Consider the following 12,318-nt stretch of genomic DNA (forward strand, 5'->3'; position numbering starts at 1 on the left):
CTTGAGCTCTGGGACCCTGTGAGGGTGGAGAGTCCCAGAGCTGACTCCAGCCTGAGCTCAACCATCTACACCACAACTCTTAGTTCCACAGTCCAAGTCATCTGACCTGGGCCAACCACGGCCATGCTGTGGGTCTTTTATCCCTGTCTAGCTGTATCCCAGGTGGCGACAATAGGAAGTAGCACTAATCATTATGACAATGATCACAAGTTGTCATTAAAAAATGAAATACTGTTAAATAAAAGCAGCTAAAACTACTGGTTTAGAGAATAATAAAAATTAAATGCTCACATAAGGGAAATGGAAGCTTTAAAACAGACCGGCTACAAAGACCCCTAATTCATCAAAGCACTGAAGCATATAAGTAGTTTTATTCAGCAAAGCACTTTAACATATGCAATTTTCAGCACGAGTAGTCCCAATTACTAAAGTTAAGCACAGATTGAAGTGCTTTGCTGAAACTGAGCCAAAATAAAGATAAGAACAAATAAAGTAGTCCAATTTAAGAGGAAAATGAAAAGAATGGACTTTCTACATGTCTAAAATACAGCTATGAGTAATACAAAATTCTGCAACAAAACTGAAAATTAGAGAGGATGGGACAGTGTAAAATCAAATTTATCATGTGAACAAAGAATATTGCATTATTCGTTTGCATATTTAATTCCATACAAGACTCCATTTTTAAAGTTTATGTAAATTGACACAGAATTTCCAGTCTGCTGCACTGAAAAGCTAGAGAATCCAGACCATCGGACAGTCAATGGTAAGAGATTCTGTCTACAGGCAACAGCAGGAGTCTGCTGCAGGGACAACGGATGAAGGGCCATAAATAATTTGAACAATGGAACATCTGAGCTATCTTTCTTGCAACATGTCAGTATAAAAGGATGTATTTGCTAGGAAACATGTAAGAACATACAATGATGCCTCAAATAACTCTTGAAGCCACAACTGCTAAATGGTACTTTATTGTCTTCAACAACTAGCAGTTACAGTATCTAAAACAAAAAGAAAAGTTGTCAAGAAATAAATAGCTGAAGATGAACTGTTGAGATCTCACTAATTTTTGTTACTGCAGTGGCTCCATTACATTTTATTCCTTGTTTTTCAGCCTTCATTCTTCAGATTCTCCAGGCCTACGAATATCATCAATCTTTAGAATCATTCTAACCATCTGAGTAGCCAGAGCAATCTGTTGCTTTTTACCAATTAAGGTTTCTATGACATGCTGTTTCTTCATATCTGTCAAAAGAGGGGAAATATTTAGACATCCCCCCCAAAATCAAAAATTAAAGACACACTAAAAGAGCCCGTAGAGCGCAAATCACATTTCAGATTTAAAATTCTACTACCATACAATCATGCCCTTCTACCAAATCCCAGAATTTTGGTTTTATTCCCTTTATTCCCTTATACCAAAATAATTTTGGTATTATTCCCTTTCAGCTGTTTAGAGATTACAGTGAGGTATCATTACACATACTGAATCTATTTCCTTAAGTTAAGTATTCTCACACCTTCTTGTCAACTGTCTAAATGGGCCATCGTGATTATCACTACAGACGTTGTTTTCTCCTGCTGATAGCCTCTCACAGTTTGTATGGTGACTCTGTGTGTGTGTGTGTGTGTGTGCGCGCGCGCGCGCTGTAAATAAATTGGTTAGTCTCTAAGGTGCCACAAGTACTCCTTTTCTTTTTTCTAAAAGCAAAGACAGTTCCAAGTCAAATTCTCACCTGAACTCATTCTACTTATGCCAAAATGTTTTGCTCATGTGGTGTAAAATTAAGGATTTTTATTCCAAATTCTTCAAATATGAAGTACTAAGTGACTGCATTTTCCAAAGTATTTGTAGCACGAACGGTAAGTCTACTATGGCTTTTTACATTTGTTGAGAAATGCCTTCCACAATATTCACAGTGTACCAAGGATTTCTTACCATTTGTTCCTTTGCGCAAACAATCGATCCCAAGAGCAGGATTGTTTTCTTTCACTTGCCTAGCTCGCACTTCAGTCATAGTCTGTATGGGATTCATTCCACTGTTTTCAGAAAGCGCAATGGGAATGACTTCTAGGGCATCAGCAAAAGCCCTCATAGCATACTGTTCCAAAGAGGGGCACTAGAAGAGTATAGGCTTATATTAGACTGTTGGAAAAACCAGGTTACCACACTAAAACAGTGAAAGAATTTATCCATATACTATAGATACAAGTGTTCCTTAAAAACATGGCCCACCCTACCCAACAGAATGTTTATACGTGGTGCCAAAGTACTTATATGCATAATACATCCTACATCAGTCTTAAGGACAAATGGCTTGTCTACATGGTAAGCCATTTCACTGTGTGAATCTACAATGCATCAGCTGGCTGCTCAGTAACTCATCACATGGACCCTGCTACATTAAAAGTCCTGGCATGAAATGGTGGGAGTGACTGCAATTTAATTATCATATTGAAATGAGGGTCTGGGGGTAGGGGATGGAATCATGTGCCACTGAATGCCCCATCTACAACCATAGTCTCCATTCCAGGGGCTGCATATTGTGACCTGGCTAAGGTTACATCCTTTTAAAGCCAAATCCTAAGATCTGTACTTGAATTCAGACATGACTTTGATATGTTTAAGTTGCCCCATTTCATCTTTCAAAAGACAATTTTAGTATTGCAAAAGGAACATCACTGATAACAGTACATCAGTCTGGAAAGGCCGCTAGCAACCCAATGGAAAATTTCACAGTATCATTTAATCAGTAACCACGAAATAGTTTACTAAAGCACAACAGCTTTTCTTCTTCTACTTTGCTTTCCTATGCTGAAGCAGCAGCAGTTACTATGTGAAAAACTATGTATAGTTTTTCACTAAAACTATACAACACTGTGCATAAGTGAAAGCATGAAATTCCTTAGCATACACTTGTTTTGCAGTTACAGATACTAAAGGCTGATGTTTTCCTTGAACGGGAGAATGATGAAAAAGGTTGTTTTTTTTTTTTTTTTTTACCTTATCTGCTGTTTCACTAACTGCCAAAGCACAAGAGATCTCGGCAGCACCTCCTCCATACACAATGCGGTTATCACGAACCAGGTTCCGGATTACACACAAGGCATCATGAAGAGATCGTTTTGCTTCTTCGATTATCTTGAATTTTAGAATATAACAAGTTATGTTACAGTATGTAAAGTTAGGAGAGTCCCGAAAATCTTACTTCATCAAGGTTTCCTAATACAAAATCAGAAACTCCACACAGCCAAGTAATATCTGAATAGAAATCTGTTGTTGTAATGACCTAGATTTTTTTAATTCACTGTTTTCATGAAACTTTACATTTTGAAATAATCAACTTTTCAATACTTAGAAATTGCACATGCACATTTTAAAGATTTTCAACCCTTCACTTGGATGATCAAATTGCGTTTCAATCCTGGGGTATTTCCAAGATAAAAACAAGGCTTTTTACACTAAAATATTTATGGTTCATACTTCAGAAAGTCCACTTAATAGCTTGATGCATTTTATTATTTTTTTAAAAAGCTAAGCAAACATCAAAAAGTTGTTTTTTTTTTTTTTTTTAAAAAAAAGATTACAAATCTATTTTTAACTCTTTATTTGTACTCTCTCAGTTTTCCCCTTTTTCTTATGCTTTTGGCTCCAAATAGGACTTAAGTACCAGCAGGATAAGAACAAGACACTAGACACCAACCGATTTAATGCAAAGTTTTGATATTTTGTTTTGCTGTACAGGAGATACCATTCTTATCTAAAAGGTCAGGCCAAGACTTACAGATGAAGATTAGATATATACCGCTATGTGAAAATGAGTAGGGACCTGGATCCTCCAAATTATTCAATATCATTTTATTCACATGAGCAGTCCATTAAAAGTAAAAGGGATTAGGCACAAGAGTAAAGTTACTCGTAGAGCATGATAACAAACGATCATCAGTTTTACTCAACACCAAACAAAGTGAATCTTGTGGTACTCTGCACAGCGAGTTGCCACTCTTAACAAGCAATCACTGTTGGCTGTCCCAGTCAGGTGGACTACGGACTTATTCACTCCCTCTAGCCACACTTCAGATAAGACAGTACAACACTGAGGCTTCTTTTGGATGCACCTGCTGATTTTGCAAGCTGACAGAATTAGCAGAAGACATGTTCAAACTCTCATTTACATATTGAGCATCTCACCATCTTATTTCCTCCTCTAATGAAGATGGTCACAGCTCTGGAATTCTGACATTGCTCAATGACAAGCATTTTATCCTTTGTCGTTCCAAATGAGATCTCCCTGACAATGCCAGCAAAGCCTAGTTTCTCAGATGTGAGTTCGCAGAAACGAGGAACGATGCGCCCTCCAGTTGCAATGGCAATCAACTACAAGTTAAAAAAACAAAACCAAACCAGTCATTTTGAAAAGAATTTTTTCTCAAGGGTTTTTTTATTGTGGGACATGGATGGAAGAAGGCCAGCTTATGGACTAGACTCTGAAATGGACACTTCCCCCTCCTTCAGAGTATTTCAGGGAATCAGTTGCTTCTGCAGAGCAAGGAATGACATTTTAAATGCGGAGTCTTAGGTCACCTTTCTGTAACCCATCACACTTTTTTAGCTCAATTTTAACTCCCATCCTTCAGTTATTATTTGTATTGGGGTAGTGCCTAGAGGATTCAATTGTGAATCATGGCCCCATTCACAGTGGGCCCTTCTCACAAGTGATATTCTACAATCAGTGATTTAGACTTGTATATATTAGTTGTGCTGCTCTCCTCCTGAAAGCCAGAGCTTCTGAAGTGATCATGTGTTAGAAGTCTGAGAGAAGTATACTTACTTCTATTTCAGGTCCGCCAACCCAACGAACAGCAGGTAGCTCATTCTGAAGCAGTAAGTGATTTGCCTCATCATCAAACCCCCACTGGCAAATAGCTAGGTTTGCACCAGTGTCTTTAATCTGAAAACAATTCCAATATATGTTGCTAAGTTAAAAGCAATACAATGCATTTAATTTGAACCCACAAGTACCAAAATACAGTGGATACAAAGGATGACCCGTAAAGACACTAACCATGGAGCTGAATTTCAAATTAGTCTGTTAATTAATTACAGCTATTTTTTTTTTTAATAGTTTGTCATTCAGTTGTAACTTTTTAAAAGTATATGTATGCAAACAGGTCTGCTTCTTTTGAGACTACTAGTCAAATCATACATGAAAAGCAAAATATTTCACTCTTGTATACACTGGGGAAAAGTCATCAGGGATAAATACGTTTATAAACTCTAACCTGTTTTACCATCTCTTCAAATTTCTCCTTTTCATATTTCTGCAGTGCCTTGTAATCTTCCACGGATGTTACATCAAGCTTGTGCTTGGTTTTAGGCTTAGGTGGCTCAAATGGACAAGTGAGAATTGCAATTTTAGCATCTTTAACTTCCTACATGTTAAAATAAAGTTTAAGATTAATTATTTTGACCTCAAAAATATTTGCACTCTCTCTCCCCCGCCCAACCCCATACTAATAAAGCTATTTTTTCAACAAGCTAGGAAAGAGCAACTTTTATTTTAGAATACATGAGAGGTGTTCAGAGACAGTAGTTAGAGGGGCAAAGAAAAGTTCCTTGATGATTTAAATAAAGCCTAACATACAGACACTATCAGAAAAGACTAACTCACTTTAGGCATCTGTGGATGGCTGAAATCTTTATCCACAATCACTCCTTTGACCAATTGGGTATCTTCCAGTCTCCCTCCCACTTTGCCTTGTACTTTGATTAGCTCAAAATCAACATCTTTGCGTTCCATATCAGCCACCGTCAGTACAGCATTGACAGCGATTTCTGCCATTTGTCTGTTGCAACGATTAATTCTAAATTTAAGCAAAATGTAATGAAGTTAGTTAAGATTGTTTAAAACGTCCCCCCAAGAGAACAACTGTCCTAACAAACATTATTTGAGCATTGAATGTTTGTTCATTGTAGGAAGATGGGAGAAGAGGAGAAAAAGGAAGTTAAACTATAAAACAGGAGACAAAGAACTGAATATGTCTGCCTGGGTAGTAGAGACAGACACCTCTTCTTGGATATGTTACCAAGAAGCAGATTTGGGCTCTCACACTTAACTGATTACAAGTGAGTTATAACCAATGAATGACCTACAGGCTGCATGCCAAACAACATGCAAGGTACATCTTGGAAAGGACCTCTTTTAACGTGATTACATGTACTTGATATACTGGTGCATGCTATAGACAACTGGTGCTGGACCATATGTAGATTTTTGGCTGCACAGAACAAGTTAAATTCTAGATTAATCTTTAAGATTAAAGCAAAATGGTTTGACTATATCCACTTTAATATGCCCCAAAGACAGGGGAAGGAGAGAGCTGCCTTCAACTACGACACTAATTGAACAGTTTTCTGAGAGACCTGAAGTGTTCCTTAGTGTAAGTAAGACAAGCAGCAAATGTCACAGAGTTAACTGAAAAAACCAAGTGTTTTTTGAAACTTTGTTTATAGTGCCATTGTTCTACCTGCCCTACATTAAGAACAAACAAAACAGTAAAAAGAAGAGGAGTACTTGTGGCACCTTAGAGACTAACCAATTTATTTGAGCATAAACAAAATAGTGTTAATCAGACTTACAGTTAAGTCAAGCATCACTAGTAGCTTTTCCTTTGTTCCAATAGCGACAGGAAGGAACAAGTGAATTACTTTTGTTTTAAAGTGTCTGGCAGCCCAGCACAAAAAGATAACTCACACCTACTATCTTAAAGGGAACTGAGAAAAACCGTCAATGGTCAATTGATCTGTTGAATACTTGTTGATGCATCATGCTGGGTTACCCTATACTGTGTTTCTTAACTAGTGGGTCATGAACGGCAATTGAAGGGTCATGAACATTTATTAAGTCTAAAGCAAAGGACATCTCGCTCTCCCCTCCCCGTCCCCATTACCTTTCAAGGTTAAATACTCTTTGTCAGCCTCTCAACACACACACAAGTTATATAGGCTTATTATCGTCATCACTGATATAAATTAAATGTAAGGAGGTAGTGGAAAAACTTTGACTTCAAAAAAGGGGCTGCACACCTGAAAAGGTTGAGAGGCTGTCACCTAAAATGCCTGCACCACTTTGGGCTGGTCTACTGACAAAAGGGGAAAACCATATTATGCCATCAAATCATTATCCCAGCAAATTAAAGAGCCACATTTCATTAATTAACCCATGATGAGTATCAAATTAACTACCTAAATACCATTTTACTATAGCCAAAAAAATAAGAGCAGTGACAGAGCAAATTAATAGAAGTAAAGGTAGCAGATAAGGCTATAATGATATTAGCTATTTGTCACATGTGAAATCCATCTACTGTCATCTTTTCTTTAAGCAAACTATCATCTTTTAAAAGTGAGGGGAAACAACCACACAGAAATATATAAAGGGCGGTTAGGAAGCGTGGAAGTGGAAAAGAAAGGAATTAGACAGATAGCATAGAGGAATTTCTATTGCAGCTGCTTGTCACATGTCATCAAATCTGTAAAGAGAATGGTTTACTAATGTCTTCTCCTAAACTTGTTGCATCAGGGAGTTACAGAATAGAAATTAACTGGCAATAAAAATAAAAAGTGATGTTTAACTTTAAGGAAAAATTTCATTGACGAATGCAACAAATTTTATATTCCAGCTAAAAAAGTCAAACAACTGTAAAGGATTTTTCCCCAAAATGCTTTCAAGTATGAAACTACATTAGTTAGGTTTTTCAAGTATAAACTTACACTTTAGAACCTAGAGTTGTCTTTGCAGTCTGGATAAGAGGTTCGCTGTTCTGTGGATCAACTGGAAAACTGTCGCTGATTTTGTCTAGATTCTCAATGGCAACGCGTGCAGCCTGCTCATAACCATCTGCTATTCGCATAGGGTGAATACCGCGATCTAACAACTGCTCAGCCTGTTCCAATAATGCACCAGCCAGAACTACAAAACAAAATAAAAACAAGGATTTACTTTCCTCGATCGATTTACTAAGTTATTTGATCTTGCAACACGTTCTTAGAACACGGAAAGCGTGTTTAACGGACTTGCCCCTGCAAGTTTACACTAATTTCTAAAATTCATCAACAGATGTTGACCAATTATAGTGAGGAAACTACCCAATTATTGCTTTTTCTTAAGGAGTGAAGATGGAATTGGAAGAAAATTAAGATATGTGAAAAAATAAATACATGGATGCATTTAATACAAGGGATAGAGTGTCAATATTGCCTGCAAATTTAGCCTACCCTTTTAAAAACAAAAACAAACCACCTCCTTCCCCCAGACTTCTGATACAGAGCCCGCAATATGGGAGCTGCAAGAGGATTAAAATGCTAGCTACTCTACTAGGTTTGTTTGAGATGCTAATTGTTTATGTAGGGCCAACTCTTTAAATATTTTTTAAATAACCTAATTTCAGACAGATTTGAAATGTCTCTTACCTACAACCCCTGTAGTTCCATCCCCAATCTCATCATCCTGCGATTTAGACAACTCTACCATAAGTTTAGCTATTTGATGATCCACGTCCATCATACTTAGAATGGTGGCCCCATCATTCGTGACAGTCACCTCACCATCCTTGTCCACCATCATTTTATCAAGACCTAAAACAAGTGTTCAAAAAGTATACAAGTTATAAATAATCAAAGAAACCTTACCAAAAAAAAAAAAAAAGTGTTTAAACTTACATTCTCATACTTACCATTGGGCCCCAGTGATGTTCTCAGTGTATTTGCCACAGCCTTTGCTGCCATTATATGAGACTATGAAACAAAAATGCAAACATAAATTCAGTCATTATGACACATCCTTAAAAATACAATGCTTTATTAGTAACACTAAGCAAATAAATAGTGAAAAAGAAAGTCTTTTGATTTTAGTTGTTTGCAGATACAGTTGTGTGTCAGAGAAGATTAGGTGTTCGTGTTTTCAGGCCCATCAGTTAGCCAGTTGCAATTCCCATCTCCAATGTTTTCCATTGGTGCAAATATGAAAAAAACTTGCACGGGTAATGAAAAAGGCAAAGTAACTTCTCTCCCCCAAAACACTAAAAAAAACCAACAAAAAACAGCATTAAGTGGGGCTGAGATACAAAACAACTGCTACAAATGATTTTGCTCTAGTTCAAGCAGAAGTTAAACTAAGTAAAAATGTATATTAAAATTATACCTAGATCAGGCAAATTGTGTGTGTTGATATGTAATGACAGACCCCAACTTTTCCTTCTGCACACCCGCTAGCTGGTGCATGCATTACAGGCATTTGACTAGTGGGCTGGACCTTTGCCTGTGAATTCTAACTCTCTCATACAAAAGGGATGATCTGCGAAGGACTTTCGCCAGATAAAGGATTATCGACATTCAGTCATTCTTTAAAAATCCCTTGGCCTTTCAACATACCATTGCATTACTAGTATATCCAAACTGCTCACATTATCCACTAGGATAAAACAAGAGCATCCCATCTCTGCTGGTGCAAAACACCAAAAATCCTGGGTTTTTAAAATTATACTTTTCTTCTCTTTCAGCGATGCAACAGGTGAATTATTGAAATGCAACACATTTATTGTGTTACCAAAGCACGTAGGAGCCCTAATAATGGACCAGTACCCCATTGTGCTATATACTGTAGAAACAAAAACAAAAAAATATGGTCCCTGTCCAATCATTTATAATCTAACGACTGGTCTACACTGAAAACTTTACCCGAGAGACATAATTATGCTGACCTAACCCTCAGTGTGGACAGTACTAGGTCGATGGAAGAATTCCTCCATTTACCTACCACTTCTCAAGGAGGTAGATTAATTACAGCGATGGGACAACCCTTCTCGTCACTGTACACTGTATCTGGGATGAAGTGCTACAGAGGCGCCGCTGTAGCATGGCAGCTGTGCCGCTGTAGCATTTTTAGTGTAGATGTACCCTAAGTACGAGACAAGAGCCAACAGATGGATATAGGCAGACAGACAAGGGAGTACACGTAAACAATGAGACGATACATGATCTCGGCACACCAGCTGTCCAGTATTTCATAGACAACATGGTAAAACAAAATTTTAGGTCTTTATAGTCCTGAAGTTTGGACTATCGGGCATGTGAGTCGCATGCCCCAAAGTGTTGTACTGTAACTGCACCATGTAAACCCTGCTGGCGTGAGCTAAAAGGTACCTAATTCATGTTTCCAGGACTATGTTGATATGAACTGGGTACTTTTTAGTTTACACTAGGTAGTTAAGTGCAACGCTATAGTGCACAGCAATTCACACCCCCATAATCCACATCTATGTAGACAAGCCCTTAGGAAGTAGGATCAGAAGGATAATGAGGTAGCTTTGAGAATGTTTATGAGGAGTGCTTCCCAAAGATGAGAGGCAGCATGAGAGAAAGCACAAAGGTGTTTGTTTGAAAAATGCAACAAGTGGGCAATGGATGCTGAAATCATGGGCTGATTGTAGGAGAATATGGACTGCTCAATAATCAATGACAGACAATAGGTAGCGTGACCATGAAACACCTTGAAAATTAAGACAAGTAGCTTATGTTTGAAGGGATCGAGAAGGGGGAGCCAGTGGAGGAACGCAAAGAGAAGACTGACATGGTCAAAGCAACAGGTTAGGAAAATGATTTTTGCAACAGCATTCTGAATGGATATGAACAGGACATAACTGCATCTGTCAAATCAGAGAAAAAAACGTTGCAGTAATCTAGATGCAAGATGAGAAGAGCCTGGACAACAATTTTAGTTGTGTGGATGGAGTAGATAGGCCATATCTTAGCCATGTTAGCCAGAAAGAATTGGCAAGATTCACACACTGCCTGGATATGAATACAGAGGTCAAAGACAATGCCCAGTTTAAGGGCATAAGTGACAGGCAGGATGGTGGTGTTGTCTACAGTGATTGAAAAAGGAAGGAGCAGGTGGAGCAGATTAGGAGTTTTGTTATAGCCATATTCACCTGGAGCTGACAGCTAGATATCCATGAGATGTCAAAGAGAGGGGTCAAGATTTTAGCTTGGGCAAAAGGAGACAGGTTTGCTGCAGGCAGGTAAATGTGTGAGTTGTCAACATACATGTGGTCATTTAATTTGTATTTGTGGATGAAATGGATTAACCAGAGGTAAGTTGTAAAGCGAAAGGAGAAAGGTACAGTGCCCTGTGGTCCCCTCCCCCCAAAAGTTGAAAGTGGGGGGAGGGTGAAGAGCGTCCTCCAAAGGACATGCCGAAGGAGTAGTCAGAGTTCGGAGAAAAACCAAGAGAAAACAGAGTCCAGGAAGCCAAAGGAGGAAACATTTCAAGAGCAGGAGGGTGGTTAACTGTATCAAAAGCAGCTGACAGGTCAAAGAGAATGAGGATAACATCCTGGCTGTGAGCTTTAAGATCATTAGAGACTCTGAGTGGGTTCAGTCGAGTGCAAGGCGGAGAAACTTGAACTGGAGAAAGCGGGCTGTAAACAACGTGCTCAATGCGGTTATTAGGTGGAAGGGAGACGGGACAATAACCGTGGCGAGGGGTTAAGACAGGAGAGACTAAAGCACGTTTGCATGGGGGGCTGGGGGGGGGGGTTCAGCGCGTGAGAGACTTAAGGGGAAGACGCAGACTGATGTTAGTTTAGTGACTCCGTGACAACAGGGCCCGGCCATAGCGTTTAACAAGGCACCCGGCGGATGCCGCCGCCCCGCTCCAGCCGCACCAGGAGCCAGCTCCGGGCAGCCTGGGGCGCTTCCGCAAAGGCTTCGCTCGGGCCGCGGCCGGGCCAGGCGGGGAGCCCCCGATGGGGCGGGGCTAAGAGCTCCGCGCCCGAGCCGGGTCACGGCTCCTCCCGCACCCGCCCGGCCTGGCCCGGGGGCGGGAGAGACACACAAAGGTCCGACGGCTCCAGACCCTACAGGAGGAAGGGGGATTAGCGACCAATCGGCGGAGGAGAGAAATGGGGGGGGAGGGGGCGCTCTGATCCCGAGGTGGGGGAGGGGAAGCACATGGAGCCGGGGCTGGGAACCGGCGGTTCCCCGGTGGCGCATGCGCAGTTACCTTGAGTGCCTCCAGCCCCATGAGGCGGCTCTTGCGATCCTGGTCCTTGAGGATCAGGAAGGGCCGCCCGTACTCATCGAACGCGAGAGTCCCCATCGCCGACATGGTCCTGCCACCACCGGGGCCGCACGCAGAGAGCCGCTCGGACACCAACCGACCGAGCACGAGCCGCGGCTGCTGCCCGCCACGCCCAATACAACGTAACGTGCTAGGCGGGAGATTCTGCGCCGCGCATGCGCATCGGGTTACTACC

At 40.2% G+C, this 12,318-nt stretch overlaps 1 protein-coding gene across 1 annotated transcript; it reads right to left on the reverse strand.

Annotated features, from left to right (window-relative positions):
* Window positions 1-955: 955 nt before the first annotated feature.
* CCT5 (chaperonin containing TCP1 subunit 5) lies at window positions 956-12,202 on the reverse strand. The gene is made up of 11 exons (XM_037893345.2): window positions 12,066-12,202; window positions 8,737-8,797; window positions 8,474-8,638; window positions 7,775-7,973; window positions 5,673-5,865; window positions 5,284-5,433; window positions 4,833-4,952; window positions 4,193-4,378; window positions 3,005-3,142; window positions 1,940-2,120; window positions 956-1,245 (listed from the first exon to the last, which is right to left on the reverse strand). Exons 1-11 carry the CDS (start codon window positions 12,168-12,170, stop codon window positions 1,118-1,120), a joined length of 1,626 nt encoding a protein of 541 aa, XP_037749273.1. The 5' UTR covers window positions 12,171-12,202; the 3' UTR covers window positions 956-1,117.
* Window positions 12,203-12,318: the final 116 nt, after the last annotated feature.

Source organism: Chelonia mydas, chromosome 2 (assembly GCF_015237465.2).
Source record: "Chelonia mydas isolate rCheMyd1 chromosome 2, rCheMyd1.pri.v2, whole genome shotgun sequence".
NCBI classification, from domain to species: domain Eukaryota; kingdom Metazoa; phylum Chordata; order Testudines; family Cheloniidae; genus Chelonia; species Chelonia mydas.